The sequence below is a fragment of the Ahaetulla prasina genome, chromosome 12 (genome assembly GCF_028640845.1).
Source record: "Ahaetulla prasina isolate Xishuangbanna chromosome 12, ASM2864084v1, whole genome shotgun sequence".
In the NCBI taxonomy this organism is placed as follows: Eukaryota; Metazoa; Chordata; class Lepidosauria; order Squamata; family Colubridae; genus Ahaetulla; species Ahaetulla prasina.
Window position 1 is genome coordinate 132,300 of NC_080550.1, and position 27,180 is coordinate 159,479.

At 48.1% G+C, this 27,180-nt stretch overlaps 4 protein-coding genes across 6 annotated transcripts; 3 read left to right on the forward strand and 1 right to left on the reverse strand.

Annotated features, from left to right (window-relative positions):
• The first annotated feature begins 75 nt into the window (after positions 1-75).
• ATXN1L (ataxin 1 like) lies at positions 76-4,983 on the forward strand. 2 transcript variants are annotated; one of them, XM_058155637.1, is made up of 2 exons: positions 76-209; positions 796-4,983. In XM_058155637.1, the coding sequence occupies exon 2, from the start codon at positions 825-827 to the stop codon at positions 2,787-2,789; it is 1,965 nt and encodes a 654-aa protein (XP_058011620.1). In that variant the 5' UTR covers positions 76-209; positions 796-824; the 3' UTR covers positions 2,790-4,983. The 2 variants fall into 2 exon arrangements, with proteins under 2 accessions (XP_058011620.1, XP_058011618.1); XM_058155635.1 differs by lacking the exon at positions 76-209 and adding an exon at positions 589-719.
• A 2,533-nt stretch (positions 4,984-7,516) lies between these two features.
• ZNF821 (zinc finger protein 821) lies at positions 7,517-10,687 on the reverse strand. Of its 2 annotated transcripts, none has more exons than XM_058155638.1 (6): positions 10,193-10,687; positions 9,704-9,844; positions 9,450-9,592; positions 8,960-9,064; positions 8,532-8,698; positions 7,517-8,304 (listed from the first exon to the last, which is right to left on the reverse strand). In XM_058155638.1, exons 1-6 carry the CDS (start codon positions 10,539-10,541, stop codon positions 7,650-7,652), a joined length of 1,560 nt encoding a protein of 519 aa, XP_058011621.1. In that variant the 5' UTR covers positions 10,542-10,687; the 3' UTR covers positions 7,517-7,649. The 2 variants fall into 2 exon arrangements, with proteins under 2 accessions (XP_058011621.1, XP_058011622.1); XM_058155639.1 differs by having other exon boundaries at positions 10,042-10,335.
• Positions 10,605-16,831, forward strand: IST1 (IST1 factor associated with ESCRT-III). The gene is made up of 10 exons (XM_058155641.1): positions 10,605-10,790; positions 11,032-11,136; positions 11,925-12,105; positions 12,244-12,331; positions 12,631-12,714; positions 12,929-13,039; positions 14,383-14,556; positions 14,706-14,798; positions 15,465-15,513; positions 15,885-16,831. The coding sequence occupies exons 2-10, from the start codon at positions 11,049-11,051 to the stop codon at positions 16,082-16,084; spliced, it is 1,068 nt and encodes a 355-aa protein (XP_058011624.1). The 5' UTR covers positions 10,605-10,790; positions 11,032-11,048; the 3' UTR covers positions 16,085-16,831.
• On the forward strand, positions 16,670-27,135 carry LOC131184267 (dihydroorotate dehydrogenase (quinone), mitochondrial-like). The gene is made up of 8 exons (XM_058155385.1): positions 16,670-16,732; positions 20,445-20,699; positions 20,780-20,979; positions 21,061-21,143; positions 24,104-24,291; positions 26,385-26,498; positions 26,666-26,819; positions 26,897-27,135. Exons 1-8 carry the CDS (start codon positions 16,670-16,672, stop codon positions 27,133-27,135), a joined length of 1,296 nt encoding a protein of 431 aa, XP_058011368.1.
• The last annotated feature ends 45 nt before the right edge of the window (positions 27,136-27,180 follow it).

Here is a 27,180-nt window from a genome sequence, read left to right on the forward strand (position 1 = left end):
CTCTTCCTGGGCGCCTGTGAAGCGGAAAGAATGGGAGCTACGCTTGTGTGAAGAGGCGTCGCGGAGGGCCTCGCCCTCCAGAACAGGTTCCTCTGCCCTTCAGGGAGGAGGGGGGCAACGACGTTACGGTTAAAAGTTCGGGCGTCGAGCCTCCAGCCCGCTGCAGAAGGCGCGGGAAATCTCGGTCCGAACGCTCCGTCTCGAACAAGGTGCCGCGGGGACGGGAAAAAGACCAGACGGGTTTCGAGGCTTGCAGCGGCTGCGCATGTCTATCGCTGGCGCCGAAGGTTTTTCCAAAGCTGACCTTTGCCGGGATGGGGGTGGGGGGCGGTGGGAGCGCTCGCAGCGACCTTAGACGGCGCGGGACTGTTACGAAAAGTTCAGCTTAAGAGCAGAACTAAGCCATGGAAGCCGGATTCGTTCCCGTGGGGAACCGGAGCGGCTCTTCGGCTACTCGAAGCAAAACACTGCCCTGGCGAGCGAGATTCCAGCGCATGGCGGTGGCGTCACGTCCCAGCCTCTTCCTCTGGAGTTGCTACGGCGACCGCAGGCTGGGGCGTGACGTCATCGCAGCGCGCCCTCTCGCGCCTCGCTGGCATCACATCCGAAGCATTTCCGGCGCGCCGAGAGAGCGGAGGGCGGGGCCGGGTCGGTAGCGGGATGGAGCCCGGGCAAGGCGGTGGCGGTAGAAGTGCGGCAGGCGGGCGCCCAGGCGGCAGGTGAGCCAAGGGGCGCCGGGCGTCCCCCCTCCCGCCCTCCGAACCTCTAACGCTGCTGGTTTCTTTGCCTCCGCAGGTGAGGCCCCCCTTCCGCCAGCGAGCGCCATGCGGGCAGCCCAGGAACGCGGGCAGGACCGCCTCCCGCCCAAGAAGCGAGAGCTGCCGCCGTCCGCCAGCGGGGGCGAAGGCGACGAGCCGGCCAGGTCGGCCGAGCGCGATCCGGCGGCGGCGGGGGAGGCCTTGTCGGAGAGGCCTCAGGCGGCGGCGGGCACACCGAGCCGCGCGCCTTCGCGTTACCCCGAGCCCGGCGACGGCGATCACCCCAGGGAGACGCTGGGCAGCTTGACCGTGGACCAGTACGGCTTGTACAAGGTGGCGGCGCCCCCAACCACCTTTGCTCCGGTGATGAACGTGAGCCCGCTGCCTGCTGCTTACGGCCTGACCTCGCAGCTGCTGCAGCAGCAGCATCCAGCAGTCCCGTATCCACCCATTCATTACACGCAGCTCCCTGCCAGCCCTTTGCAGTTTGTGGGGTCCCATTACTCACTGCCCTACGCTGTGCCTCATGGCTTCCTCCCCAGCCACTTGCTGTCTTCTTCAGCTGGTCTCACCACCTCTCATGTCCCTCACTTTGTGCACTATGCACAAAATCTCCTGACCAGTGAGTCCTGTCCTGCACAGGCAACCCATACTTTTGGCAAACCTTCTGCCTCTGTTTCACCCTCGGGCCCTTTGCAGCCTCATATCGGAGGCCACCTTCTGGACGTTTCGCAGGGTCAGATTCCAATTTATTACCAGATGTCCCGTGTGCCAGCAGGTTACTCGACATTTGAGGCTGCCGTTGGTCTGAACTCAGACCAATCTTTGCAGGAGAAGCAGCTTGATCCCAAAAGATTCACGATGAATGGGCCACAAAGGTCTGCTGTGGGGGCAAAGGAGAGCGAAGCTGAAGGGCAGTGGCCAAGGACTGTTGAAGAGTACAGTGGAAGTACTCCAGTCTTGAGAATGGAGGTATCAGTGCCATCTCAGCCAAGTACCCCAGACCTAGAAGTGCAGAAGGTAGTGGGAGTTCTCTCAGAATATCCTATTTGTTCTGCTCAGCAGAAGGATAACTTCAGCCCCCTTAACTTGTCTCATCGTAATGCTGCAGAGCAGAAAGAGGAGTCGGGGAGAAATGTGGAACAAGTTACTGCTGAGAAGAGCCATTTGCAAAGACTGTCTGTGAAGTCTCCCGAGAAACAACTCTGCTCTAGACAAACTCTCAAAAGGCTGACTCTAGTTAATGGCAAACTAGTCTTAGGACCGTTTCAGCCTACAGTTCAGGAAGGCCTGGAAAGAGTGAGCCCTGATGTATCACCCCAAGAGATGCAGCAGGAAGCAGCTTTTGCCCACTCCCAGGGCCACTTGCCCTCCCACTTCATGAAAGGAGCTATTATTCAGTTGGCTACCGGAGAGCTCAAGCGAGTTGAGGATCTTCAAACCCAAGACTTTGTGCGCAGTGCAGAGGTGAGTGGCGGCCTCAAGATCGATTCCAGCACAGTGGTGGACATTCAGGAAAGCCCCTGGCAGGGCTTTGTAATGCTACATTTTGTAGTTGGAGAGCAGCAGAGCAAAGTGACCATTGATGTCCCCCCTGAGCACCCTTTCTTTGTGTATGGTCAAGGCTGGTCATCATGCAGCCCAGAGAGGACTGCTCGGCTTTTCTCCCTCCCTTGTCATAAGCTTCAGGTGGGAGATGTTTGTATTTCCATCAGTTTACAAAGCCTGAATGGGAAGTTGGTTCCACAGAGTAGTTCTCAGGGCACTATCCAAGAGAAGCCAGAGCAGAGTGGACTAAGCCTTCGGGAGCCGCAAAGTCAGGTGAGGGAGAAGACTCCATTACAGAGAAGAGTAGGAGTGTTAGGCTTATCCCAGGAATCCCCCTATCTGGAACCCATTTCTGTATATGGCTGGGCAGGTCCCAGTTTTCAAAAATTAGTGGAGGAGCCTCGTTTATCCCTGCTTCGCCCATCATTTATTCCCCAGGAAGTCAAGTTGTCCATAGAGGGTCGTTCAAATGCAGGAAAGTGAATTCTGATGGTGGGTGAACGAGCACCATGCTGGATAGTCCGGCCACTAATCAGTTTCTCTTGACACCCAAGAGATGTCCAGCTCCTCCTCCAGCTGTGTGCCTAAACCATTCTACCGGCAGAACTTCTTCCCATCTTCCCCTGCTTTCTACAAGGTGAGATGAAGTGAGGGATCACCAGGTCCCTTAAGACGCAAGCACTTTAATTGGATACTTGCTCATAGGTAGCAAGATGCTTTCACCAAGCGAGAAAGAGAGAGTCAGTCAGTGTGGGGGCTAAGGGATTTGTCCAGTCTTCTGCTCAGGTCTTGGTCAAGATATTTTGACTAATTGGTCTGGGCACTGCAGTAGTCCAGTTTGGGAGTCTCCACATCTCCTCAGGGAGATATTTGTATATCTTATTGTATTGAGAAGCATCATCTAGCAATCCCGTTCAGCAAATCTGCTACCCAGTGCATAACAGTTGTCACATAGAGCTAAGGCCTTTTTTAATAGAAGGAGAAGTAGATAGAAGCAGAACAAGGATTTGTGCTTATTGGCAGACCCTTTAGTTTGCTGGCTCTGCATCCATTCTGCTATAACATTCCTGCCCGGATAGTACTGTTCTTCCATGAAAGCTGTATTCCGTTTCTGCTTTGGCTGCCAGTACTTTCTCAAACATCCATTGCTGAGCCAGGGTTCAACTGTATAGCTGTTGCAGGCATACAGTCTATGGTTGAGGAAAGTGCCCTTTATCAATAGCCAGCTTCAACAGAGACTAGAAAGGGGCAGTAGATATCATAAGACTTTTGTATTTTACAAACAGTAAGTAAAAATGGCAAATGGATAAGAGTTTTAACTCTGTTGCACTGAAAAATGATGATGATGCAGAATTGCCTCATTTCATGGTGCCACGCTGAGCATTTTCTTGTCTTGTTCTTAGCTCTAGGCAGGTTTACTACGTTGCCTAGTTTGGTGTAATGACAAAAATCTCCCTCCAAAACAGCTGTTACAACCACTACTTCTAATAATTCTAAACGGATACCTTGGCTTATTCTCATGGAGGTTCTCTGATCCAGTGTGGCTTCAATTCCACTGCTTAGCAATTCTGCTAGGTCAGAGTGCTGAGTTTCTACATCAGCCCATCCCTAACTCTAGATGAAAGGTGACCTTGCTTTCTCTGTCAGGTTCTTTGCCGTTTTGTCCCAAAGACCCTGGCACTTTGCACTATTCCTACCCACCTTTTGTCCAACATATCTGCCTTTCTTAACTTCCTCTCAGGGTCCCCTGAACTTCCTTTGTGTGCCTCCTGACTAATTTCTGTGCTCCTCTGTCTGATGCCAGATAAAGGGGCAGTAGTTTCATGGCTGCAAACAAGTTTAATCTTTTCTCTCAAAATGGGTAGCTGTCTCCAGGTTGCAATGCCAGTTATCACTAGTTATTGAAACTTAGCCCCTCAATTTTGGACAGCTCAGCCATGTGGGTCCAAAGTTTTGTTTGTGTCTATATGGCAGACTGCTCACCCTCCTGTTTTCAGAGGCATGTCTCCGAGTTGACAAGACAGTTACAAGTTGCAGGCGTGTCTTTAGTCATTGCTCCATGAGGCCCACAGAGACCTGAGAGAGCCAGCTACTTGGAGCAATAAGCTATTTCTCTCATGTGACACTACAGAAAGTTATTGTGCCCAATTCTAGCAATTGCAGGGGCGGCTTCCTAATACCCAATACAGGGGATTGGCATCTCCCTGGCTGTCCTGTTGCCCATGAACCCTAAGAACAATTCATTTGTCAGATGCCCTTTCTTCTTAGGAGCTGCTTCAGTTGCCCCTTTCTTCAAGGGCATCTTAGCCTCAAAGAGAGCTTTCTGAAGGGCTCATGAAAGGGAAAGCCTTTTGTACCAATCACGATGGGGCCAAGGCAGGCCCAAAAGAAACTCTTCTCAATGTCCCTCTTCCTCCCTGGGACCTTTTCCATAGATAGCACCTTAGCTGGCGAGGACCGGATGCTGGATGCCACCAGTTATACATGTTGCAACCCTACAACCAGTCATTATTTTTACTCTCTAGCCAGCAATATACTGGCAAACGCCTTAGGACTAGCCAAACCCCCAACCGCTTTTCTCCTCCCTGATCTTTAATGCCACATTACAGTCTAAGGAGGATAATCTATTTTATTGTGCTTTTTTGTATCTGTTTTAAATAAATCCACATGTACTGTATATTTGTATTTGGGGTGAGAGCCTTTTTCCTGTTTTATGATTTAATATTGCTGTAAACACAGGCTGTATTTTTATTGTTAAGATCTTCAAATTTGTTCCATTTTACTTGGCTATAGATGACGTACACACACACACACACACAGAGAGACATATATATGCATGTGCACTCATATACACACATGTATGTACCTAATTATATGCCAATAGTTTTTCTTTTGCTATCTCTGTTGTTTTACCTTGTGGAGCAAATTCTATCCAGAAGGTAAGGACTGGAACGCCAACATAACTCAGCATCATTTTGATAATTTAACATGACTGTTAGTAATATTCACAGTAGATTCATTCATGGAGAACAGGGTGCTGCACAGGGACAGATCATGAAGAACTCTCCTTCCCTAATTTTTCATTGTTTCCCCCATATTGGTAATAACAGCTGGTCTTCAAATGTGACATATGGATGCCAAAGACATTCACTGGTTATTGCTGTCTTCTGACTATACAGTGTGTGTTCAGTGTGAAAAAGGAAGACTGGTGCTGATCTGGTCAAAATGGACAGAAGCAGCTCATCAAAACCTATGCAGTTCTCTAAGCTTGCTTTTCTGTTAGCAAGTAATATGTTAAGACTGACAGCACTTAGGATTGTCCCCAAACAACAGAGTTTTTAAACAACATCCTTAAAAGTTTGCATATTTGTGTGACGGCCTAATAAAGACATTGCTGTACGATGGATTTGGGGATTCTTCTTACAGCCAGCAAAACTCACTTGTTTTAAAAGACTGTCAGAGATTGAAGTTGGTTCATGACATGTTTGGATTTTTTAGACTGTAGCTAATGTCAAAGTATTTAGGATTTAAAAGAAAAACCAAAAGGCTTAAATCCCAGATTGTGAACCAAAACATGCTACACAAATTGACTATCTGGTCATACTTTAAAGAGAATATAGGCTTACTATTCATATATCCACCCTTTCCAAGGAGAACATGAGGTATTGTTTTGAAGACCTTAATGCCCAGAAGGCAGAGGAACTCTGTAATGAAGTCAAAGTTATTAAGGATTAATGTGAAAAAACACTGCCAAAGATTAAACAACAGAAGTAAGATGAATCTCAGTATAGACAGTGGAAATTGCCAAGGGAATCAACCTGAGAGTTCATGAAAGAATTTAAGAGATTTATAGGAAGAGATTAGTAGTATCACATCTGAAAATGCTGAAGATGAAACACATGCAAAAACGAGGTATGTTTTCCAAAATATCTCTTACCTCAAAAGTTTCAACCTCAGATTGGTTTGCTTAAAGATGCAGTTGACAAACAATAATACCAAGCAAAAGTGGAAGGAAATTCTATTTGGTAAGGATAATTACCATCTGAGAAGATACCTATTTACAAGAACCTCTAGTGCTAAAGTACTGATTTAAATTGCTAGGGATTAGACAATTTATATTGGGAGCAATTAGTAAAGTTTTTAATTGAACTACAGCAAATTTAGAGAATGCCATAGTGTACACCAGGCTGGGCAAGTTCATTCTACACACCAGTACCAAAGATAGAGGCAGTGCAAACTGTTGCACAGTATTCTTAATTTCACATTTAACAAAATAATGATTATTTAACAGATTAGAATGGAGAGGGAAATGTCAGATGTTCAAGCTTTCATTAGAAAAGGCAGAGGAACAAGATATTGTCAATCCAGATTGAATAATTGAGGAATCAATATCAAAAAGAAATTCAGTGATTATAGGGGGGCCTTTGGCTATGTTAAACTGGAGTGTGCTTAGGAAAACAACAGTCCCAGAACATCTTAGTCTTCACATGAAATTTACACACAGGTCAGGAAGCCCCATTCCTAATAGAACGTAGAGAGAGACTGGCCACTCATCAAGAAGACAGACAAGGTTGTATATTCTTCCCTAATTCAACCTATATGCTGGATACTGAGGATCAGATGGGAAGATGAGTTTTAAAATGAGGAAGAAACACCAAGCACCTATGCTACATTGATATTACTCCAATAACTGAAAAAGGAAATGTTTTGCAAACTCTAATCAAAGTCAATTGTCTACAATTAAATAAAAAGACAATCTAGTAATGGTAATAGAGGCCAGCCCTAGAACTGCCAATGAAGATCCTGAGGCTTTGTGGATTACTTGTGCCTTTCAGAATTGACTGTCAATAAAGGAACTAGCATCAAAAAAAATACGCTGCAGTGTAGCACTTGGTAGGCAGCAATGAAGTCTGGAAAAAAATGTTCTGATCATGATGTATCAAAATTAAAAGCTGGCTGGATGACTTTGGGCCAGTCACAACCCACAGGGTTGTGAGGAATATAGGAATATTAAGTACGCTCATTGCCTTGAGTTGCTTCTTTCGCAAGGCGGAATTTTAAAAAAATCTATATGGGTACTGTTTTTTCCTGTAATGCTATACATGTGAAAGATGGAGCAGACTACAAAAAGGAGAGATGTAGTCTTGAGCCTCCCATGAGCTATCAGCTTCCCTCCTCAGACTAATGCAACCAGCACATAAGACCAGAAGCACGGAACACATACAGGCAATTTATTTTCTCCTCCCTGCAACCCACCATTTCCATTGTGACCTGTAGCACCCATAGAGCAAGAAGCAATTTGCTGGCCACATTCTGGGTCCAAAAAGCTCATAGGGGAATAATTCAAGGCAGCGTGCTGGGGCTAGGCTCCTCAAAGGACATTTTGCTGAGCAACTGGCCGTCCAATTCCATGCCTCCCCCAGGGAGCGGGAAGAAGTTCATCTCAGCAGCCAGGGCAGCCATTGCCGAGGGGTCCTGGCCAAATTGAGCACGCAGCATCATGTCCATTTTTTCTAGCCGACGCTTGAGTCGCTTTGCTTCACGTTCTCGGATGAGGCGAGCCTGCCGCTTCTCAGGGGTTTCATTGGCACGTTTGAGACGCATGGCTTCACGATCCCTCTGCAGGCGTCGTGCTCGCTGCTCATCTGTCTCCTGCATCCGTTGCAGGCGCTTAGCCTCCCTGTCCCGCATGCGCCTTACTTCTCGCTCCTCTGGTGTTTCATTGTCCCGACGGCTTTTCTTGGCTGTACGTTCTCGTTCTAGACGCTGCAGCCTTGCTTCTAGAGGTTCGTTCTGCCGCCGTAAGGCCCACTTGCGCACCCCTGGGGCTTGAGCTTCCAGAAGTTTGCGGTAAGCCACACAGCTGTTGCACACGAGGAGAAGGCCAGCAGGATACACAGCAGGTCCAAGAGCAGCAGTTTTCTCATCAGTGCTAGAAGAACCCTCTTGGGGAGGGGCAGGCAGGCAATCTCCAGACAGCACCTCTGGTACCTTCTCACTACAAAAGAGAAAGAATCAGAAGGCAAGAAGAATGCTCCTGAGTCAGCCTATGTGTCCTCTGGGGAAAAACCATGAATCTCTGAGGGAAGCCAAAGATCTCTCGGGCGAAGCTCCGTTTTCACCTTCCACCAAGGCTCCACTAGGCTATCTTATAGCAACCTGGGTCACACTGGCCAAGAACCACCAAAATAAGACTTCCGACTTCCTTTTGTCACAGTTTCTCACCTGTTGAAAGTGGCGTGGCTGGTGAAATGCGCCCCGCATACTGCACAGTTGGACAGCTGGTCCTCAGAGTGGATGAGGAGGTGCCTACCCAGCGACCCTGGGGAGCTGAGTGCTCGGCTGCAGACAGGACACAGGTAGCTCTTGGCACTGACTGCAGCCGCTGTGTGCTGCAAACGAGGCCGGGCTGTGAGGTAAAGGCTCAACTGCCCTGTCCCTACAAGGGCAGCCTGAAGCCAAGCCATGGAAGATATCCCTCTTCCTTGGGACTGAAGGAGAGACACCCACAAGGTATTCCCTAAGATGGCTGGTGAAATGGCACCCCACAAACATTACATCTTTCCCAACCAGGATGAGAAAGCCTGGAGAGAAGCAAGGGCGGGGCAGTCAGCTGGCAGAGGGCAGCCTCAGGCACCCCTCCGGATAGATACCTGGTACACATGAGTCACAAGCTGTTCCCTGCTGCCACATTCTAGTTGACAAAGAGGACAGCGGGAAAGTCCCATCAAGGCATCTGGGTTAGTGCTGAATCCCATCTTTAAGAGAGAGAAGATTCATGAAAAAAACAGGCAGGATCATGGCGGCTCCTCAAATAAGCATGACATGCAGTTCTGCTGCTGGTCTGGACTAAGTAACTACACAGGAAAGTCAGGCCATTGTAAGAACAGAAGAAAAAACAACCTGTGGTCTGTCCCATAGCGATCAACTGCACATTCTCGAGCAGCAACCCCTCACAAGTAAGCTTTGAAAGCCAAGGTGTTCATTTTCCCCAACCTCATTTGAAGGATTTTTCCATCTGGCTCTAGCAAGTTTAAGGCAGATTTCATATTTTTGTAGCCTAACCAAAAATCCCAAATCAAAAGACTTGGATGGCCAGTATTTCCCTACAACCTGGCTACGGGGTAGGGGAGGAGCACTTACCTCTTGGGCTTGGATCCCAGGGTTGCCCTCCTCAGGCTGCTCCGCCGACCCCTGCTCCTTTTTCACTGCAGCCCCCCTTGTTCCGTCCTCCTCAGAAGCCGGAGAAGAGGCCTCGTCCTGGGTGGTCTCCTCCTCGCTCTCACCTGCAACGCAAGCCGCGGTTCGGAAGGGAGGGAGGGCCGGAAGAGCACAGCCCCCCCCCCCCGCGGGCCAACCCTGCGCGCGCGCCCCTCCCGCCCGCGGAGGCAACTCACTGCTGCTGGAGGCTCTCCCCGGCGGGGGCGACGGCGGCTCCTGCCCCACGACAGCAGGCTGGCCGCCAAGCAGCCCCGGGAGGCTCTTCCTCATGGCGGCCCGCCGCTTGTGCTCTTCCAGCCCAGCCAAGACCTGCTCCCCTACGAACAAAAGCGGCAGCGCGCGTCACCCGGACCGCCCTCCTAGCCCGGAGGCTCCGCGGGCCCCGGGAAGCGGACGCGGAGGGGCTGCCCGGCCGTCCCCGCCCGCCAGCGCCGCCACGGCCACGGGTGCTGCTCCGGCTCGGAAGGCGGGCGCTGGGCCGGGTCCCCTCCCCGCAGCCCCGCCCGTTACTCACAGCGCACTTTATTGGGGGTGGCCTGTTTCCGGCGGGACATGGCTTCCCCCCCGCGGGGGCGCCCCTGCGGAAAGAAGAGCCCCGCGTCACGCCGCGCCGCGAGGGGCCGCCGCCCGCCCCGCTCGGGACCCCGCCGCGGCTCGGCCCTCACCTGGCGGCGGCCGCCGCCGCCGCCGCCGCCGCCCTCCGTCGCCGAGCTGGGCTCGCGGCGAGGCAGCAGCGGCGGACAAAGAGCCGCCCGGCGGGGCGCCAGCAGAAGATGGCGGCGCGGCGGCGGGAGCGCCCGGCTCGTGCACGGGGACCCGTCGTCCGTCGGGCGCGCGCCGCGCTGGATCCTGCCTCCGCCGGCGGGACGCGGCTCCGGTCGGGCGGTAGCGCAGCCGCCGCCAGGCGCTCGGGCACGGCGCGGGGAGGCTGGCGCGAAGCAGTGAGCCGGAGGGAGCCGCTGCCTCTCCCCGGCGGCGCTGCAGCGCCTCCGGCAGCCACCCCCGCCGGAGCATCTACTGGAGGGGGCTGGCCCAGCACAGCGCCCCAGGCGGGGCAGGTGTGAAGGCGACCCCGCCGCCGGAACCCCGCACCGGGAGCCGAGGGAGCCGCCGGGGCACTGAGGACGGTGACGCAGAGCTCCCGCGTTTCCACTTCCGTTCCCCTGCAGGAGGCGCCTTCCACCAAGGAGCCGAGCGCGGCGACGCTTCTTCGGCTGCTTCCTGCGTCCGCCTCCGTACTTCCGTGCTGCGGCCCTGTCGGAGGTGAGGCGTCTACCTCTCTTTGCGCCGTTTGCTGAGCCCGTTCTGGCCCGTCCCGGTCGGTTCCCCCTGGAAAGCCCCGGCGGGGAGGGGAGCCAGCCCAGGACCCCGAGGAGTTCGCGGCGGGTGGCGCCTCGAGCCAAGCAGGCCGGAAGCGACCGGCGTCGCCTCTTCGGGTCCTTCCCGGAAACGGCGGCGCAGGTCTCGGCCGCGGCTGACCAGCGGTTTCTGCCTCGCCCTCCAGTTGCGGGACTGGCCAGGATGCTGGGCTCCGGGTTCAAGGCTGAGCGCTTGCGCGTCAATCTCCGTCTCGTCATCAATCGCCTGAAGTTGTTGGAGAAAAAGAAAAGTAAGCTGAGGCGAAGCTGGGGAAGGGCTGAAGCGGCCTCGCCCGCCCTTCGACCTCTCGCTCTCTCCATCCTCCCTGGGGTGGCGTTGACGCGCCTTGCCCGTCCCGACCAGGGAAATGGCTTCTTGGCCCTGAAGGCGAAGCTGGGGTAGGGCTGAGGGGGCTTTCGCCCGATGGAATCCCAGCGCCAGGTCCGGTCCGGGAATAGGAATGGGAAGGGAAGGGAATTGAATTGAATTTATTCGTCAAGTGTGATTGGACACACAAGGAATTTGTCTTGGTGCATACGCTCTCAGTGTACATAAAAAGACAAGATAACACCCGTCAAGAATCATAAGGTACAACACTTAATGATATTCATAGGCACTAAGCAATCAGGAAACAATGTCAATATAAATGGTATGGATACAAGCAACAAAGTTACACTCATGCAGTCATAAGTGGGAGGAGATGAGTGATAGGAATGATAAGACTAATATTACTAATAATGCAGAATAGTTTGACTGTTGAGGGAATTATTTGTTTAGTAAAGTGATGGCATTTGGGAAAAAAATGTTCTTGTATCTAGTTGTTCTGGTGTGCAGTACTCTATAGCATCATTCTGAGGGTAGGAGTTGAAACAATTTGTCCAGGATGCGAGGGGTCTGTAAATATCTTCACAGCCCTCTTTTTGACTCGTGCAGTATACAGGTCCTCAGTGGAAGGCAGGTTGGTAGCAATTGTTTTTTCTGCAGTTCTAATTATCCTCTGAAGACTAAGCGATGGCTTTCCTCTTCCCTGTTTTACAGCTGAGTTGGCCCAGAAAGCCAGGAAAGAAATTGCTGACTATCTTTCGGCTGGCAAGGATGAACGGGCTCGTATCCGTGTGGAGCACATTATTCGGGAGGATTATTTGGTGGAGGCCATGGAGATCTTGGAGTTGTATTGTGACCTGCTTTTAGCTCGCTTTGGCCTCATTCATTCAATGAAGTAAGGCCCGAACAGCAGAAACTAACTTCTGGGAGAAGAAAGGCAGTGTTCTGGCAACCTTTTCGCATGAAGACCTGCTTTTTGAGATATAAACTGTTTGGGACCTATGTATTACATAACTTTATGTTGTTTCTGCAGGGAGCTGGACCCTGGCCTGGCAGAAGCAGTGTCTACCCTCATCTGGGCAGCTCCTCGACTACAGTCAGAAGTAGCTGAGTTGAAAATTGTGAGTAGTACCAGCTACATGAGAGGAAGTGTGGACTCTGGGTTATTGCCCAATTTTCTGAAAGGTTCAAGACTGTTTGGAGGTATTAATTAGCAAAACAGTTTGCTTTCTCTTAGCTTTCCTTTGAAGTTAAAATAATATGACTCTTTTCAAATCCCTTGAGAATTTTCTTGATTTGCTTAAGATTTAAAATTGGTTCCTCTAAGCTTAGGCCTTCTGACCAGGAAAGAGCCGTAGTGTTTCTGTGCTTCACTTTAGGGATAGCCAATGAGGTTTTAATTGTGCTATTTCTGTACTAGGTTGCTGATCAGCTATGTGCCAAATACAGCAAGGAATATGGCAAGCTATGCCGAAGCAACCAGATTGGAACAGTCAATGACAGGGTGAGAATGGGAAGACGTATGCTATTGATGATGAGATGTATAAAGTATATCTCAAAGACAAGTTTTACAGAGTATGAATTTTGGTGATCCATACAAAGAAACAAGTATTTTCTTTGAATTTTGTCTTTTTCTTTTTTGGGTGATTCCTGATAAAAACTGTCAGTCCTGCTTAGCTATGGAGATAACATTGTTTTTCCTCCTCCCTGATTTCTAGTTAATGCACAAACTGAATGTAGAAGCACCTCCTAAAATCCTGGTGGAGAGGTACTTGATTGAGATTGCCAAGAACTATAACGTGCCGTACGAACCAGATTCGGTGGTCATGGTAAGTGGAAGTTCAGGAGGCTTCCTAACTCGTGTGATGTGAATAGTTTGCTCTCGGCTGCCAGTTGTGCGAAAAAGAGTGAAAAGTTCAATTTTCCTGAATTAATTTCATTTTTGGAGCTTCATTTGAGTATTAGTAATCCACAAATGGAGTCTCAGTGAACAAATAGTGCCAAGATTTGATTCTAGCTTCTTTAATTTTCACTGGCTACATAGCAGTTGTGTGAGTAAAATCATAACTGCTTTGGAGTAGTCTTGTCCTAAAGAAATCACAAAAACTGTGCTCACCCCATCCCAATGAAGTTTTCACTATATACATTCAAGTCCTGCTGAAAAGAAGTCATTTGCTTTAAATGACTTCAATCTGGAAAAGGTTCCAAACAATATCTGAATTACCATAAATTGCTGATTTATGATTTGCTGATCCAGCCTTGAACTGGATAAGACAATTTTTGTAAGAGTGGTTCTCCTTAAAAAATACCTCCCAAGATTGCAACATAAAAGCCACACCCAAACAGTTTTTGGAGATCTGCATGCTAGTCAATAACCTCGTTTCTAGAAAAAAAACTCTCTGGACAGATGGGGCAGAAAATCTGGTGGAATCCATACATTCCAATTAAATCTTACAGTTTAAGATTATCTTAATTACTTATTAGGTGTCATGATGTGGTTTTCTACTGGCATTATTTACTTTAAGGAAAACATTGATTCTGAATCATATCAGAATTCTATGAGAAATTCAAGAATTTTAGGCCATTCTAGTTGTGGCAAGAGTGATCCATAGAAGGAAGTCTACAAGATGACAAATGAAAAGGAATGTGCTTAATATTTTGGTGTGGCAAAGTCAAAGCCACATCTGAGCCACATAAAAATATTGTGGCAGGATTAAAATTGGCAGTTTGTGGTAGAAAAGCTCAGCTATTACTGTGCTGAAGCAATTCACCATAAAGGAATAAATAAAATAAATCAATAAAATAAATTCGTACACAGTGATGTGAGAAAGTGGTCACCGGTTAAGGAAGTGCTTGGTCCCACTAACTGCAGCTAAGTGTAAGGCAACCAGTTACTGAGTCACGTGGACAGCTACTGTTTTGCAGTGGTAAATCATATGTTGGATGATCTTAGGTAATGAATGAAACAAGTAAAACATCGGGTTTGCTTCCTATGAAACTTAACATTCAGTAGCAAAGATACACAAATGTTCAGAAAAACCCAAAAGAAGTGAACACTCACAGAGTTGTATTTCTTTTCATTTAATCAATTTGTATAGCCACCAATCTGAAAAGTGACTGTATGCAAGCAGTATCTTTCCTTGTTGTGAGACTGGGCCATCTCGTTTCTCAGGCAGAGGCTCCTGCAGGTGTAGAAGCAGATCTGATTGATGTAGGATTTGTGGATGATGTCAAGAAAGGTGGTGGTAGCAGTGGTGGCTTCATGGCCCCTCTACCTGGTCCTGAAGGAGTCTTGCCGATGCCATCTCCAATTCCTCCCTTCTCCTACCCACATCCGAAGGGGATGGTAATTAACTAAACCTTGATTCATGCAGGGCTCTGGAGGTGGGTAGTTTTGCTTTTATCTTGTTGCCAGCATGTGAGTTTGCAGCAGCTTTTCTTTCTTGCTCAATGAGCTGCATCTGCTTTGGCTAACAAACATTCTGATTTCTGCAGGAGAGCTTCAATGGGCTACCCGTTGGTACCTACCAACCATTTACTGGCCTTCACCCTCCTCCGATTCCAGCAATTCCTCCAACATATGAATCTGTAAGTGTCACCCAAGAAAAATGTAGTCCTCTAAAACTGCATGAAATGAAAAACACATTTCGCAGCTGACCCAAAAAAAGTCATGTTCCACAAGTTCTACCAAATTTTCAGACTTGCTGCAGTTTGACAGAAACTAAATTTAGAATCTGAGACAGGAGGACAAAACCAGGGCATATTGTTCCTTTCCCCACCTCTTCCTTTGCATAGCCAATTTCCCAGTATCTACATGGAGCAGCTCACACCAGACAGTTGTATATATTCCTAGTGTCCTCTGCTGCTGCTGTTTCTTCTTTTCTGCTGCTGAGATTTTGGGTTAAGGCTCTGGTCAAGCATTAGTTGGGAGATACCTTCTCTGCTTGTTTGAGTACCATAGTTGCTTTTCAGAACTTTCCCTTTAATTTGCTACAAATACCTGCCTTCATACTTTGCTCTCTTCCAATAGTGATGAAATATTTTCCGAGGGGGAGGGGAGAGAGAGGAAGAGAGAGAGACCGCGCCTCTCTCCACATTGCTTTTCTGTCCTACCCAGCAGCAGAGCTTTGGGCTTTGATTCTTGAGGTGGAGAAAAATATGCTTCTAAAATCTCCCTGCCTGTACAGATAAACAAAAGTATTTAGTGTACTGCATGCCAGGACTTTCTGCCAAATATACTTGTGCCTGTTTCAGGTAGATGATGGGAATACTGACAAGGAAGTGCCATCCTTACATGTGACTGGTAAGTCCAGAGATGGTCAGGGAGCATCAGCCAAGGCTTTTCTTGTCACTCTGGTAAGACACACTGAGCTGTTGCACTTGGGTTGAGGTGAAGTGGCAGCAATTTGATTCCTCCAGAGCTGTAGAAGCTCACACCAGGCAACAGAGCCCTGGGAAGCCTCAAAACATCAGCACTCTTGTTAAAGCCTTGGATACAAGAGAAAATAACAACTTGCTACATCAAGCAGACTGCTGGCATGTAGGGATAAGTCTTCTGTTGTATGGGCATTGTTCCTGCTACTCCCTGTTAATCTTAGGAGCAGCAGCTCATTTTCTGCATTGTTTGGGCCTGCCCAAGGCTTGTAATGTCTCTTCATTTGCCCTCTGCTGCAGGTCCCCGGGTAACCCCAGAAGCCAAGGGGCAGCCACCAGTCCCCATGCCCCGATCAGGTGATCGCTTTGTGTTACCAGAGTTGCCATCTGTGCCAGATACACTGCCTGCTGCTTCTGCTGGCACCAGCACATCTGCATCAGATGAGATTGACTTTGATGATCTGTCCCGGAGGTTTGAGGAGTTGAAGAAGAAAACCTAAGAGCTACATACCCTGTTACTGCAATGGGTGCTCTTTCCTCGTTTCCTTGTCTTCCTCTTGGCCTTTCTTCTTGCTCTACTTACACTAAATTGTACTGTCTTGGAGGGTCCTTTGTAGCCCCTTTCAGTGGGAAGCAAGAAAGCTCTCCCCTGTGCCTCAGCAGCCCTAGATAATCTCTTCTCTGGAGGGGGGCATAGAGGTGATGTGAGTAGCATTTCCTTTGGCTAGAAGACAGCACAACTACTGCAGTAGGATGGCTCTAGACAACCTGATGGAACGGGCACACTGCTTGCCTTCTGGGCATATACTGTGGGAAGGGCTGCCTTAAAGCCTCTGCTTGCTTAATGCAGTTATGGCTTTTCTCTGGGAAAGGAGGCCAAAGCCAAGTCTACCCTGAGGGTCCTGCTGATGTGCATGAGGTGGGCAGAAGAGCCAGGTACATGCCATGAGGCAAACCAATTTTAGACCTGGCTCAGAAAGACTAGAAAAGATTCCCTAGCAGGGTCTGGCAGGCTGGGTATAGGACCATCATTTGACATTTAGGTCTGCAGCTTCCCAACTAGTTCATGTGGGACAAAGCCATAGATGGCAGCACCACATAGTGACATCTGCTGCTATGATGCCCAGAGGAAAAAACTGCTTTCTCATGTAATGCCTCTGTATGTAATATGTTCACATGGCTTTTCTGGGACAGTTTTGATGGTTGATTCCTTCTCTGTTCTGAATAAAAAGTGTGATTTTCACTGAGTGTGTCTTGGAGAGTATAATTTGATGCAGGAGAACTATCAAGAGCATGCTGTTTTCTAGTGGTCCCTTTCAGCCTCTGGAACAAGTAGAAAAATGGTTGATCATCGTTGCCCAGTTATATTCTGTCATAACTTGTATGTAAGGTAAGGAAAGACTATGACTGCAAGAGATTACAGAGACTGAACTGGAGGCTCAAATGGTTAAGAAGCCCTTGTGGGGTGGGTAGCTTGTTCCACATACTTGTGGAATCAAATGGATTCCCCCTGCTGTTTGAGTGGGGAACAGTACAGTATTCCCCAGATTGGTACAAATCAAGCTGATTTCCTGCACCAGGTGAGAAGAGTCCGCACTCTCTCATCTCTGCAGGGGATTGTTTGATTTTTGAACCTTCTGTGTACAGAAGTTAACTGTCTGTGAGAGGCTATCTTTAAAAAAATGGTAGAAAGAGAATATCTGTTTGTCATGATATTTGGGACTCCTTTTTTTAGTCTTTCTGGTTATCCTATTCACATTAATGATGCTTTCTCAGATCCGTAGATGGGTGTGATGTTTTAACTCTGGGCCTCTGTGGCTCAGACTGGTAAGACAGTCTGTTACTAACACAGATGCCTGCAATTACTGCAGGTTCTAGTCCCACCAGGCCCAAGGTTGACTCAGCCTTCCATCCTTTATAAGGTAGGTAAAATGAGGACCCAGATTGTTGGGGGCAATAAGTTGACTTTGTATATAAATATACAAATAAAATAAAATAAAATAAAATAAAATAAAATAAAATAAAATATTTGTAGCTTTCTGAGATTTGGTATGTTTGTGTAGTTTTTCACTCTAACTACACAAAATCTCACAAAGCTGTATGTGGCATTTTGTGTGTATGAGTCAGCTGTGTTGTATGTGTGTAAAATGTGAAAGTTGGTTTTTGACCTTATTGTGGCTGTGTGAGGTTCCTGCTTGTTGCAGGGGCCATTTTGGGTGAAGTGCAGCTGCTTTTACATTGTGTGTGAGTCAGTTGTGTTTTGTTGTGTGTGTAAAATGTGAAAGTTGGTTTTTGACCTTATTGTGGCTGTGTGAGGTTCCTGCTTGTTGCAGGGGCCATTTTGGGTGAAGTGCAGCTGCTTTTACATTGTGTGTGAGTCAGTTGTGTTTTGTTGTGTGTGTGTAAAGTGTGAAAATTGGTTTTTGGTACCTCTTATTGTTTTGTATACTTTATTATTTTTATTATTTATTGTTATTGGCCACGCCCACCCAGTCATCTGACCACCAAGCCATGGCCACCAAATAAGCCACGCCCACCCAGTCATCTGACCACCAAGCCATGGCCACCAAATAAGCCACGCCCACAGAACCGATAGGGAAAATTTTTAGATTTCACCCCTGGTTGCAGCCCAATGTCGGGTGTGGCCCATTGGAACCAGGCTACGCAAGCAAGCAACAAGTGGCACATGCACCAATCTATCCTGCACACACACACACCCGTTGCTGCTGGTGGTTCGGAGAACCAGTAGCCAAAATCCTGGCCCCACCCCTGTCCCTGCTGAGCTGTGCCATCATCAGAGCCGAAAAATGCCTTTAAAGTAAAAAAAGCCTTTGATGATCCTGCGGCTCGGCTGGGATGGGATCGTCAGAACCCTTTAAACTCTTCCCCCAGCTGAAGAGGTTGTAAAAAAAAAGTTTTAAAAGGCTCTTCTGGCGATCCCAGCTGAGTTCCTCATCACCAGAAACTTAAAAAAAAAAGCCTTTGATGATCCTGCGGCTCGGCTGGGATGGGATCGTCAGAACCCTTTAAACTCTTCCCCCCCCCCCAGCCGAAGAGGTTGTAAAAAAAAGAAGTTTTAAAAGGCTCTTCTGGCGAACGCAGCTGAGTTCCTCATCACCAGAATCTTAAAAACATGTTTTCTACAAGCTCTTCAGCCGAAGAGCTTGTTAAAACAATTATTTTAAGAGGTTCTGGGCTGCAACTTCAGCTGGGATCATCAGAGCCGAAAAATGCCTTTAAAGTAAAAAAAGCCTTTGATGATCCTGCGGCTCGGCTGGGATGGGATCGTCAGAACCCTTTAAACTCTTCCCCCAGCTGAAGAGGTTGTAAAAAGAAGTTTTAAAAGGCTCTTCTGGCGATCCCAGCTGAGTTCTCATCACCAGAACCTTAAAAAAAAAAGCCTTTGATGATCCTGCGGCTCGGCTGGGATGGGATCGTCAGAACCCTTTAAACTCTTCCCCCCCCCCCAGCTGAAGAGGTTGTAAAAAAAAGAAGTTTTAAAAGGCTCTTCTGGCGATCCCAGCTGAGTTCTCATCACCAGAACCTTAAAAACATGTTTTCTACAAGCTCTTCAGCCGAAGAGCTTGTTAAAACAATTATTTTAAGAGGTTCTGGGCTGCAATGAGGGAACTTCAGCTGGGATCATCAGAGCCGAAACATGCCTTTAAAAGTAAAAAAAAAAGACTTTGATGATCCCGCGACTTGGCTGGGATCGTCAGAACCCTTTAAACTCTTCTTTTTTAACAGGTTGTAAAAAAAAGGTTTTAAAAGGCTCCTCTGGCAATCCCAGGTGAGTTCCTCATTATCAGAACTTTAAAAAACATGTTTTCTACAACCTCTTCAGCCAAAGAGCTTGTTAAAACAATTATTTTAAGAGGTTCTGGGCTGCTATGAGGCAACTTCAGCTGGGATCGTCAGAGCCGAAAAATGCCTTTAAAGTAAAAAAAGCCTTTGATGATCCTGCGGCTCGGCTGGGATGGGATCGTCAGAACCCTTTAAACTCTTCCCCCAGCTGAAGAGGTTGTAAAAAGAAGTTTTAAAAGGCTCTTCTGGCGATCCCAGCTGAGTTCTCATCACCAGAACCTTAAAAACATGTTTTCTACAAGCTCTTCAGCCGAAGAGCTTGTTAAAACAATTATTTTAAGAGGTTCTGGGCTGCAATGAGGAACTTCAGCTGGGATCATCAGAGCCGAAAAATGCCTTTAAAGTAAAAAAAGCCTTTGATGATCCTGCGGCTCGGCTGGGATGGGATCGTCAGAACCCTTTAAACTCTTCCCCCAGCTGAAGAGGTTGTAAAAAAAAAAAGTTTTAAAAGGCTCCTCTGGCGATCCCAGATGAGTTCCTCATGACCAGAACCTTAAAAAACATGTTTTCTACAAGCTCTTCAGCCGAAGAGCTTGTTAAAACAATTATTTTAAGAGGTTCTGGGCTGCTATGAGGGAACTTCAGCTGAGATCGTCAGAGGAGCTTTTAAAACCTTTTTTTCCTCTGGCGATCCCAGATGAGTTTCCTGATCGTCACAGGCTTTTAAAACCTTTTTTTTCCTCTGGCAATCCCAGATGAGTTGCCTTATCATCACAAGCTTTTAAAACCTTTTTTCCTCTGGCAATCCCAGATGAGTTGCCTTATCATCACAAGCTTTTAAAATCATTTTAACAGCCTCTTACAATAGCCCCATCCATGCCCAACCAATCCCCTCCCCACTTACCTAATTATTGCTCCTTTTCCGCTGGCAAAGCCATGCTTTACATCAGTTGCATCAGCTAGCAACTGAATCTGCCTGCAATCCATCTCCTCAGTGAGCAACTCAATCTGCCTGCCTGCAATCCATCTCCTCAGTGAGCAACTCAATCTGCCTAGTTTGCTGGGTCGGACGGGCCTGACGCTCCGCTTCTCTCCCCGCAGCGCCTGAAGGAGGCCGCCGTGGTCCTTGGGGGCGGCGGCCTGATCTTCGCCGCGCACCTGGTGGCGAGGGGCGACGAGCGCTTCTACCGCCGGTGGCTGATGCCGAGCCTGCAGCGCGTGGTGGGGCCCGAGACCGCCCACCGGCTGGCGGTGCGCCTGCTTGCCTTGGGCGTCGTGCCCCGGCCCGGCCCGGCCGACTCGGAGATCTTGGTACGGCGGCGGGGCGGGAGGCGTGGAAGGCGAGGAGCCGCAGGGCCGGGCCTGAGCTTTCCTCCCGGGACTCCCCTCAGGAAGTCCGGGCTTTTGGGCGGCGATTTCGGAACCCGCTGGGGCTGGCCGCTGGATTTGATAAGCACGGGGAGGCGGTGGACGGCCTCTTCAAGATGGGCTTCGGCTTTGTGGAGGTGGGGAGCGTTACGCCGGAGCCCCAGGAAGGCAACGCCAAGCCGCGGGTCTTCCGGCTGCCCGAAGACCAAGCGATCATTAACAGGTGGGCGCTCCTGGGGTGGTGGCGATGGTGGTGGGTAGCGGCCGAGAAAATTCGGCCCCTGAAGCTCTTGTGCCCACACAGGTACGGGTTCAATAGCCAGGGCCACACCGTGGTGGAGCGCAGACTCCGAGCCCGAGAAGTCGCCCAGCGCCGGCTCAGCAAAGGTGAGGCAGCAGTATGGCCTTTGTCTAGGGATGGCTAGGTTTCCCCTACCTCGATTGTTTATTCACATTTTTGAAAAATTCATTTCCCTCAGGGAGGGACTGAGTGATGTACAACAAAATTTGGAAATATAGTAGCAGCATTTAAAAATTAAAAGTTTAGAAAATAATGGCATTACAGAGTTGAAGGGACCTTGGAGGTCTTCTAGTCCAATATCTTGCTAAAGCAGGAGAACTGGTACCAGGGGTGCAGCCAGGGGTGAAATGCTACCGGTTCGGACCAGCTCGCCCGAGCCGTTAGCGATGGCGGCTGGTGGTTCGGAGAACCAGTAGCCAAAATCCCTGGCCCCACCCCCTGTCCCTGCTGAGCTGTGCCATCATCAGAGCCGAAAAAATGCCTTTAAAAGTAAAAAAAAAAAAGCCTTTGATGATCCTGCGGCTCGGCTGGGATGGGATCGTCAGAACCCTTTAAACTCTTCCCCCCCCCCCAGCCGAAGAGGTTGTAAAAAAAAGAAGTTTTAAAAGGCTCTTCTGGCGATCCCAGCTGAGTTCCTCATCACCAGAACCTTAAAAAACATGTTTTCTACAAGCTCTTCAGCCGAAGAGCTTGTTAAAACAATTATTTTAAGAGGTTCTGGGCTGCAATGAGGGAACTTCAGCTGGGATCATCAGAGGAGCTTTTAAAACCTTTTTTTTTTCCTCTGGCAATTCCAGATGAGTTGCCTTATCATCACAAGCTTTTAAAATCATTTTTAACAGCCTCTTACAATAGCCCCCATCCATGCCCAACCAATCCCCCCTCCCCACTTACCTAATTATTGCTCCTTTTCCGGCTGGCAAAGCCATGCTTTACATCAGTTGCATCAGCTAGCAACTGAATCTGCCTGCCTGCAATCCATCTCCTCAGTGAGCAACTCAATCTGCCTAGTTTGCTGGCTGAGGAACTCTGGGAATTGAAGTCCACAAACCTTAAAGTTACTAAGGTTGGAGACCCCTGATCTAAAAAATATAAATAAAATAAAATAAAATAAAATATTTGTAGCTTTCTGAGATTTGGTATGTTTGTGTAGTTTTTCACTCTAACTACACAAAATCTCACAAAGCTGTATGTGGCATTTTGTGTGTATGAGTCAGCTGTGTTGTATGTGTGTAAAATGTGAAAGTTGGTTTTTGACCTTATTGTGGCTGTGTGAGGTTCCTGCTTGTTGCAGGGGCCATTTTGGGTGAAGTGCAGCTGCTTTTACATTGTGTGTGAGTCAGTTGTGTTTTGTTGTGTGTGTGTAAAGTGTGAAAATTGGTTTTTGGTACCTCTTATTGTTTTGTATACTTTATTATTTTTATTATTTATTGTTATTGGCCACGCCCACCCAGTCATCTGACCACCAAGCCATGGCCACCAAATAAGCCACGCCCACAGAACCGATAGGGAAAATTTTTAGATTTCACCCCTGGTTGCAGCCCAATGTCGGGTGTGGCCCATTGGAACCAGGCTACGCAAGCAAGCAACAAGTGGCACATGCACCAATCTATCCTGCACACACACACACACCCGTTGCTGCTGGTGGTTCACAGAGCTGGAAAGGTTGATGACTGCTGCCTAGACCATTTCAGATAATGGCTGTCCAATCCTTTCTTAAAAACCTCCAATGATGGAACAACCACAACTTCTGAAGGCAAGCTGTTCCACTGATTACTTGTCCTAACTGTCAGAAAATTTCTTCTTAGTCCTAGGTTTGTTTAGAAATGTGTCCTAGGTTTGTTTAGAAGGTGGCAAGGACAATTAAAATATTCCAGAAATTAGTTAAAAAGGTGAAGGGAGGGCTCTTGGGTGTGAGCTCCTCTGAGGGCCCCATGCAAAGACCACAGAGCCATGTTTTTATTTTGTGGAGACCAGCAGAGTGGAGGTCTGTCTCATCTTCAAAGGGAGAATAATCCACAAGGTGGGGTAGGGGCAACAGCAGAGAAGGCTCTCCTCATAGACCCCACCAGTTGGATTTTTTTATCTGAAAGTTCTACGAAATAACTTCCCTGTTAACCAGTATGGGCTGATATAAGGGACAAACATTATTCCATAAGTAGCCTCGCCCCATGCCATGTAGGGCTTTATAAATCATAACCAACATCTTGAATTGGACCTGGAAGAAAACTGGCACTCAATGCAGCTCGTGGAGCAAAATTATTACATGCGCTTTTTTGGGAATCTAGAATTGCACTGATGGGAGCAGGAGAGGGGGGCGGCCTTTGAGTAATGTTTTCATTAACTAGGAGTGTTTTTTATCAATGTTTCTGTTCTTTGAAGTAACAAGCAAGAATGTGATTTCTGATATAAACCAGTTCAGACTTGCTAAAGTCAAGATGGCTGTGAAGATTTGAACTTTACTTGTGAACTGATTATAAGTGTGAAAATGGTCATAAATCACTTTTTCAGTGCCAACTGGTCACTAAATGAATTGTTGTAAGCCAAGGACTACCTGTATAAGGTGATCTCCTATCTTTTTAAGGAGTCTCTCACTTTGTATCCACAGAGGTGTCTCCTTGTTTATGCATAAATAAGTACTAATCTACCTTTCCCGCTCAGATCCTATTTGTGCAAAGGCACACTGGGCTAAAGAATCTTGCCAATGTTTACAACTTTGTGGCACAGCCACATTCTGCATCAGTTGAAACTTCCAGACATTTTTCAAGGGTAGCCCAATGTAGAGCACTTTGCAATAGGGCATAAATGACCGGAAAGCCTCCTATTTCAGGAAAGGGTGTAAATGGCATACAGCAAACCCTCCTGGCCATAGTTGCCACCTGTTCTTCCAACAGGAACTGTAAATCCAAAATGACCCCAGGTTATGTGCGGGGTCTGTGGGGCATGGTACAACCCCATCCAAGACCAAAGGTGCTAAATTCCTGGCCACAGAAGGGCTGCCTCTGCCTTCAGGGCTACTGCTCCATGGTATTTTCTTTGTTTTTAGCCGGGATGCCCCTTGGAATAAATCTGGGCAAGAACAAGTGTTCTGTGGATGCAGCTGCTGACTACGTTGCAGGCGTTCGTGTTTTGGGTCCGCTGGCTGATTACGTGGTGGTGAATGTTTCCAGCCCAAACACGCCAGGATTGCGGGCTCTGCAGGGCAGAGCAGACTTGCACCTCCTACTTACAAAGGTAGGGTCCTACCTTGGCCTTGAAGGTTCTTCTCTCTTACAAATTTCCCTCTTGGAGCGTTCTGTGCCCAGCATACACTTCGAGCTGCTGCTCACTTGTACTCACAGAGCAGTGTCAGAAAGAATGTTGGGCCCCAATTAGGGAACAGGCCACCCATTGTTAGTGAATGCCTGTTTCCCAGACTGGCCATCTTTGCTGTCATCTGGTCACTCTAGCATTGAAAGCAGCTTCCTTTAAGTACAGCTCCTCCTCCTCTCCTTCCCAAGAGCATCTCAGCTTATTGTGAACCTCTCTGTGTGCTGGTACTGTTCTGCCCTTTGAAAAGATGGCCAAAGCCTGGAGCTTCAGTATCATCTTTGTTTCTGCCAGGTTCTTGCTGAGCGGGATTCCTCCCAGGTAAGCACAAACCGGCTGTGCTGGTGAAGATTGCACCAGACCTGACAAGCCAAGAGAAACGGGACATTGCCAGGATTGTGAGTGAGGTACTGAGCATGCTCACAAGATCAGAGACAAGTTAAATGATACTAACCAATAAAGGAATACATTCCAAAGACATATGTTTGAACTGTATACAGGTAGTCCTCGACTTACGACCACAATTGAGTTCAAAATTTATGTTGCTAAGCAAAACATTTGTTAAGTGAATTTTATCCCATTTTAAGACATTTCTTGCCATAGTTGTTAAGTGAATTTTATCCCATTTTAAGACATTTCTTGCCATAGTTGTTAAGTGAATCACTGCAGTTATTAAGTTAGTAACACATTTGTTAAGTGAATCACTGCAGTTATTAAGTTAGTAACACATTTGTTAAGTGAATCACTGCAGTTATTAAGTTAGTAACACATTTGTTAAGTAAATCTGGCTTCCCCATTGACTTTGCTTATAAGAAGATCACAAAAGGACACTGAAACTCTCATACATATGAGTCAGTAGTAGCCAAACATCTGAATTTTGATCTCATGACTGGGGATGCTGAAATGGTCATAAATCACTTTTTCAGTGCCAACTGGTCACTAAATGAATTGTTGTAAGCCAAGGACTACCTGTATAAGGTGATCTCCTATCTTTTTAAGGAGTCTCTCACTTTGTATCCACAGAGGTGTCTCCTTGTTTATGCATAAATAAGTACTAATCTACCTTTCCCGCTCAGATCCTATTTGTGCAAAGGCACACTGGGCTAAAGAATCTTGCCAATGTTTACAACTTTGTGGCACAGCCACATTCTGCATCAGTTGAAACTTCCAGACATTTTTCAAGGGTAGCCCAATGTAGAGCACTTTGCAATAGGGCATAAATGACCGGAAAGCCTCCCTATTTCAGGAAAGGGTGTAAATGGCATACAGCAAACCCTCCTGGCCATAGTTGCCACCTGTTCTTCCAACAGGAACTGTAAATCCAAAATGACCCCAGGTTATGTGCGGGGTCTGTGGGGCATGGTACAACCCCATCCAAGACCAAAGGTGCTAAATTCCTGGCCACAGAAGGGCTGCCTCTGCCTTCAGGGCTACTGCTCCATGGTATTTTCTTTGTTTTTAGCCGGGATGCCCCTTGGAATAAATCTGGGCAAGAACAAGTGTTCTGTGGATGCAGCTGCTGACTACGTTGCAGGCGTTCGTGTTTTGGGTCCGCTGGCTGATTACGTGGTGGTGAATGTTTCCAGCCCAAACACGCCAGGATTGCGGGCTCTGCAGGGCAGAGCAGACTTGCACCTCCTACTTACAAAGGTAGGGTCCTACCTTGGCCTTGAAGGTTCTTCTCTCTTACAAATTTCCCTCTTGGAGCGTTCTGTGCCCAGCATACACTTCGAGCTGCTGCTCACTTGTACTCACAGAGCAGTGTCAGAAAGAATGTTGGGCCCCAATTAGGAACAGGCCACCCATTGTTAGTGAATGCCTGTTTCCCAGACTGGCCATCTTTGCTGTCATCTGGTCACTCTAGCATTGAAAGCAGCTTCCTTTAAGTACAGCTCCTCCTCCTCTCCTTCCCAAGAGCATCTCAGCTTATTGTGAACCTCTCTGTGTGCTGGTACTGTTCTGCCCTTTGAAAAGATGGCCAAAGCCTGGAGCTTCAGTATCATCTTTGTTTCTGCCAGGTTCTTGCTGAGCGGGATTCCCTCCCAGGTAAGCACAAACCGGCTGTGCTGGTGAAGATTGCACCAGACCTGACAAGCCAAGAGAAACGGGACATTGCCAGGATTGTGAGTGAGGTACTGAGCACTAGGACAAGGGCAGGCTGTCATTCCCTTCATGAGCTTCTGACTCAGGCAGCCTCTGCTCTGTTTTATCTGCATGCTGCTGGTCAGCTGCATCTTCACCCCCAAGGATTGGAAGGAACTGGGAACCATCTAATTCTTCCTTTGGTCATCTTTTCCAGCTGGGCATTGATGGACTGGTGGTAACTAACACTACCGTGAGCCGTCCTGAGACCCTTCGTGGGGCTTCTTGCAATGAAGTGGGAGGGCTAAGTGGGGCTCCCTTACGACAGCTCTCCACCCAGATGGTCAGCGATATGTATTCTCTCACCCAAGGTAATGAGATAAAGAAGAGGCATGAGAGGCAGTGGCATCAGTTTCCTTTTCTATAAATGCTTCCTTCCCTCCCTTAGGGCGCATACCAATCATTGGAGTGGGTGGAATCTGCACTGGCCAGGATGCCTTGGAGAAAATACGGGCAGGTGCCTCCTTGGTCCAGATGTATACAGCGCTCACATACCATGGACCACCTGTGGTGGGTACCATAAAGCAGGAGAACTGGTACCAGGGTGCAGCCAGGGTGAAATGCTACGGTTCGGACCAGCTCGCCCGAGCCGTTAGCGATGGCGGCTGGTGGTTCGAGAACCAGTAGCCAAAATCCTGGCCCCACCCCTGTCCCTGCTGAGCTGTGCCATCA

Bases quoted from the DNA above. Each gene is read 5' to 3' on its own strand.
- ATXN1L (XM_058155637.1), top strand. From the start codon at position 825: ATGCGGGCAGCCCAGGAACGCGGGCAGGACCGCCTCCCGCCCAAGAAG.
- ZNF821 (XM_058155638.1), bottom strand. From the start codon at position 10,541: ATGCTCCGGCGGGGGTGGCTGCCGGAGGCGCTGCAGCGCCGCCGGGGA. The intron at 8,699-8,959 runs GTATCTATCCGG...CCTCGTTTGCAG, and splicing joins TTGTGACTCATGTGTACCAG to CACACAGCGGCTGCAGTCAG. The intron at 8,305-8,531 runs GTGAGAAACTGT...TCTCTTTTGTAG, and splicing joins AGCCACGCCACTTTCAACAG to TGAGAAGGTACCAGAGGTGC.
- IST1 (XM_058155641.1), top strand. From the start codon at position 11,049: ATGCTGGGCTCCGGGTTCAAGGCTGAGCGCTTGCGCGTCAATCTCCGT. The intron at 12,106-12,243 runs GTAAGGCCCGAA...TTGTTTCTGCAG, and splicing joins GGCCTCATTCATTCAATGAA to GGAGCTGGACCCTGGCCTGG. The intron at 15,514-15,884 runs GTAAGTCCAGAG...CCTCTGCTGCAG, and splicing joins GCCATCCTTACATGTGACTG to GTCCCCGGGTAACCCCAGAA.
- LOC131184267 (XM_058155385.1), top strand. From the start codon at position 16,670: ATGGCAGCACCACATAGTGACATCTGCTGCTATGATGCCCAGAGGAAA. The intron at 16,733-20,444 runs GTAATGCCTCTG...CAATCTGCCTAG, and splicing joins GGAAAAAACTGCTTTCTCAT to TTTGCTGGGTCGGACGGGCC. The intron at 20,980-21,060 runs GTGGGCGCTCCT...GTGCCCACACAG, and splicing joins GACCAAGCGATCATTAACAG to GTACGGGTTCAATAGCCAGG.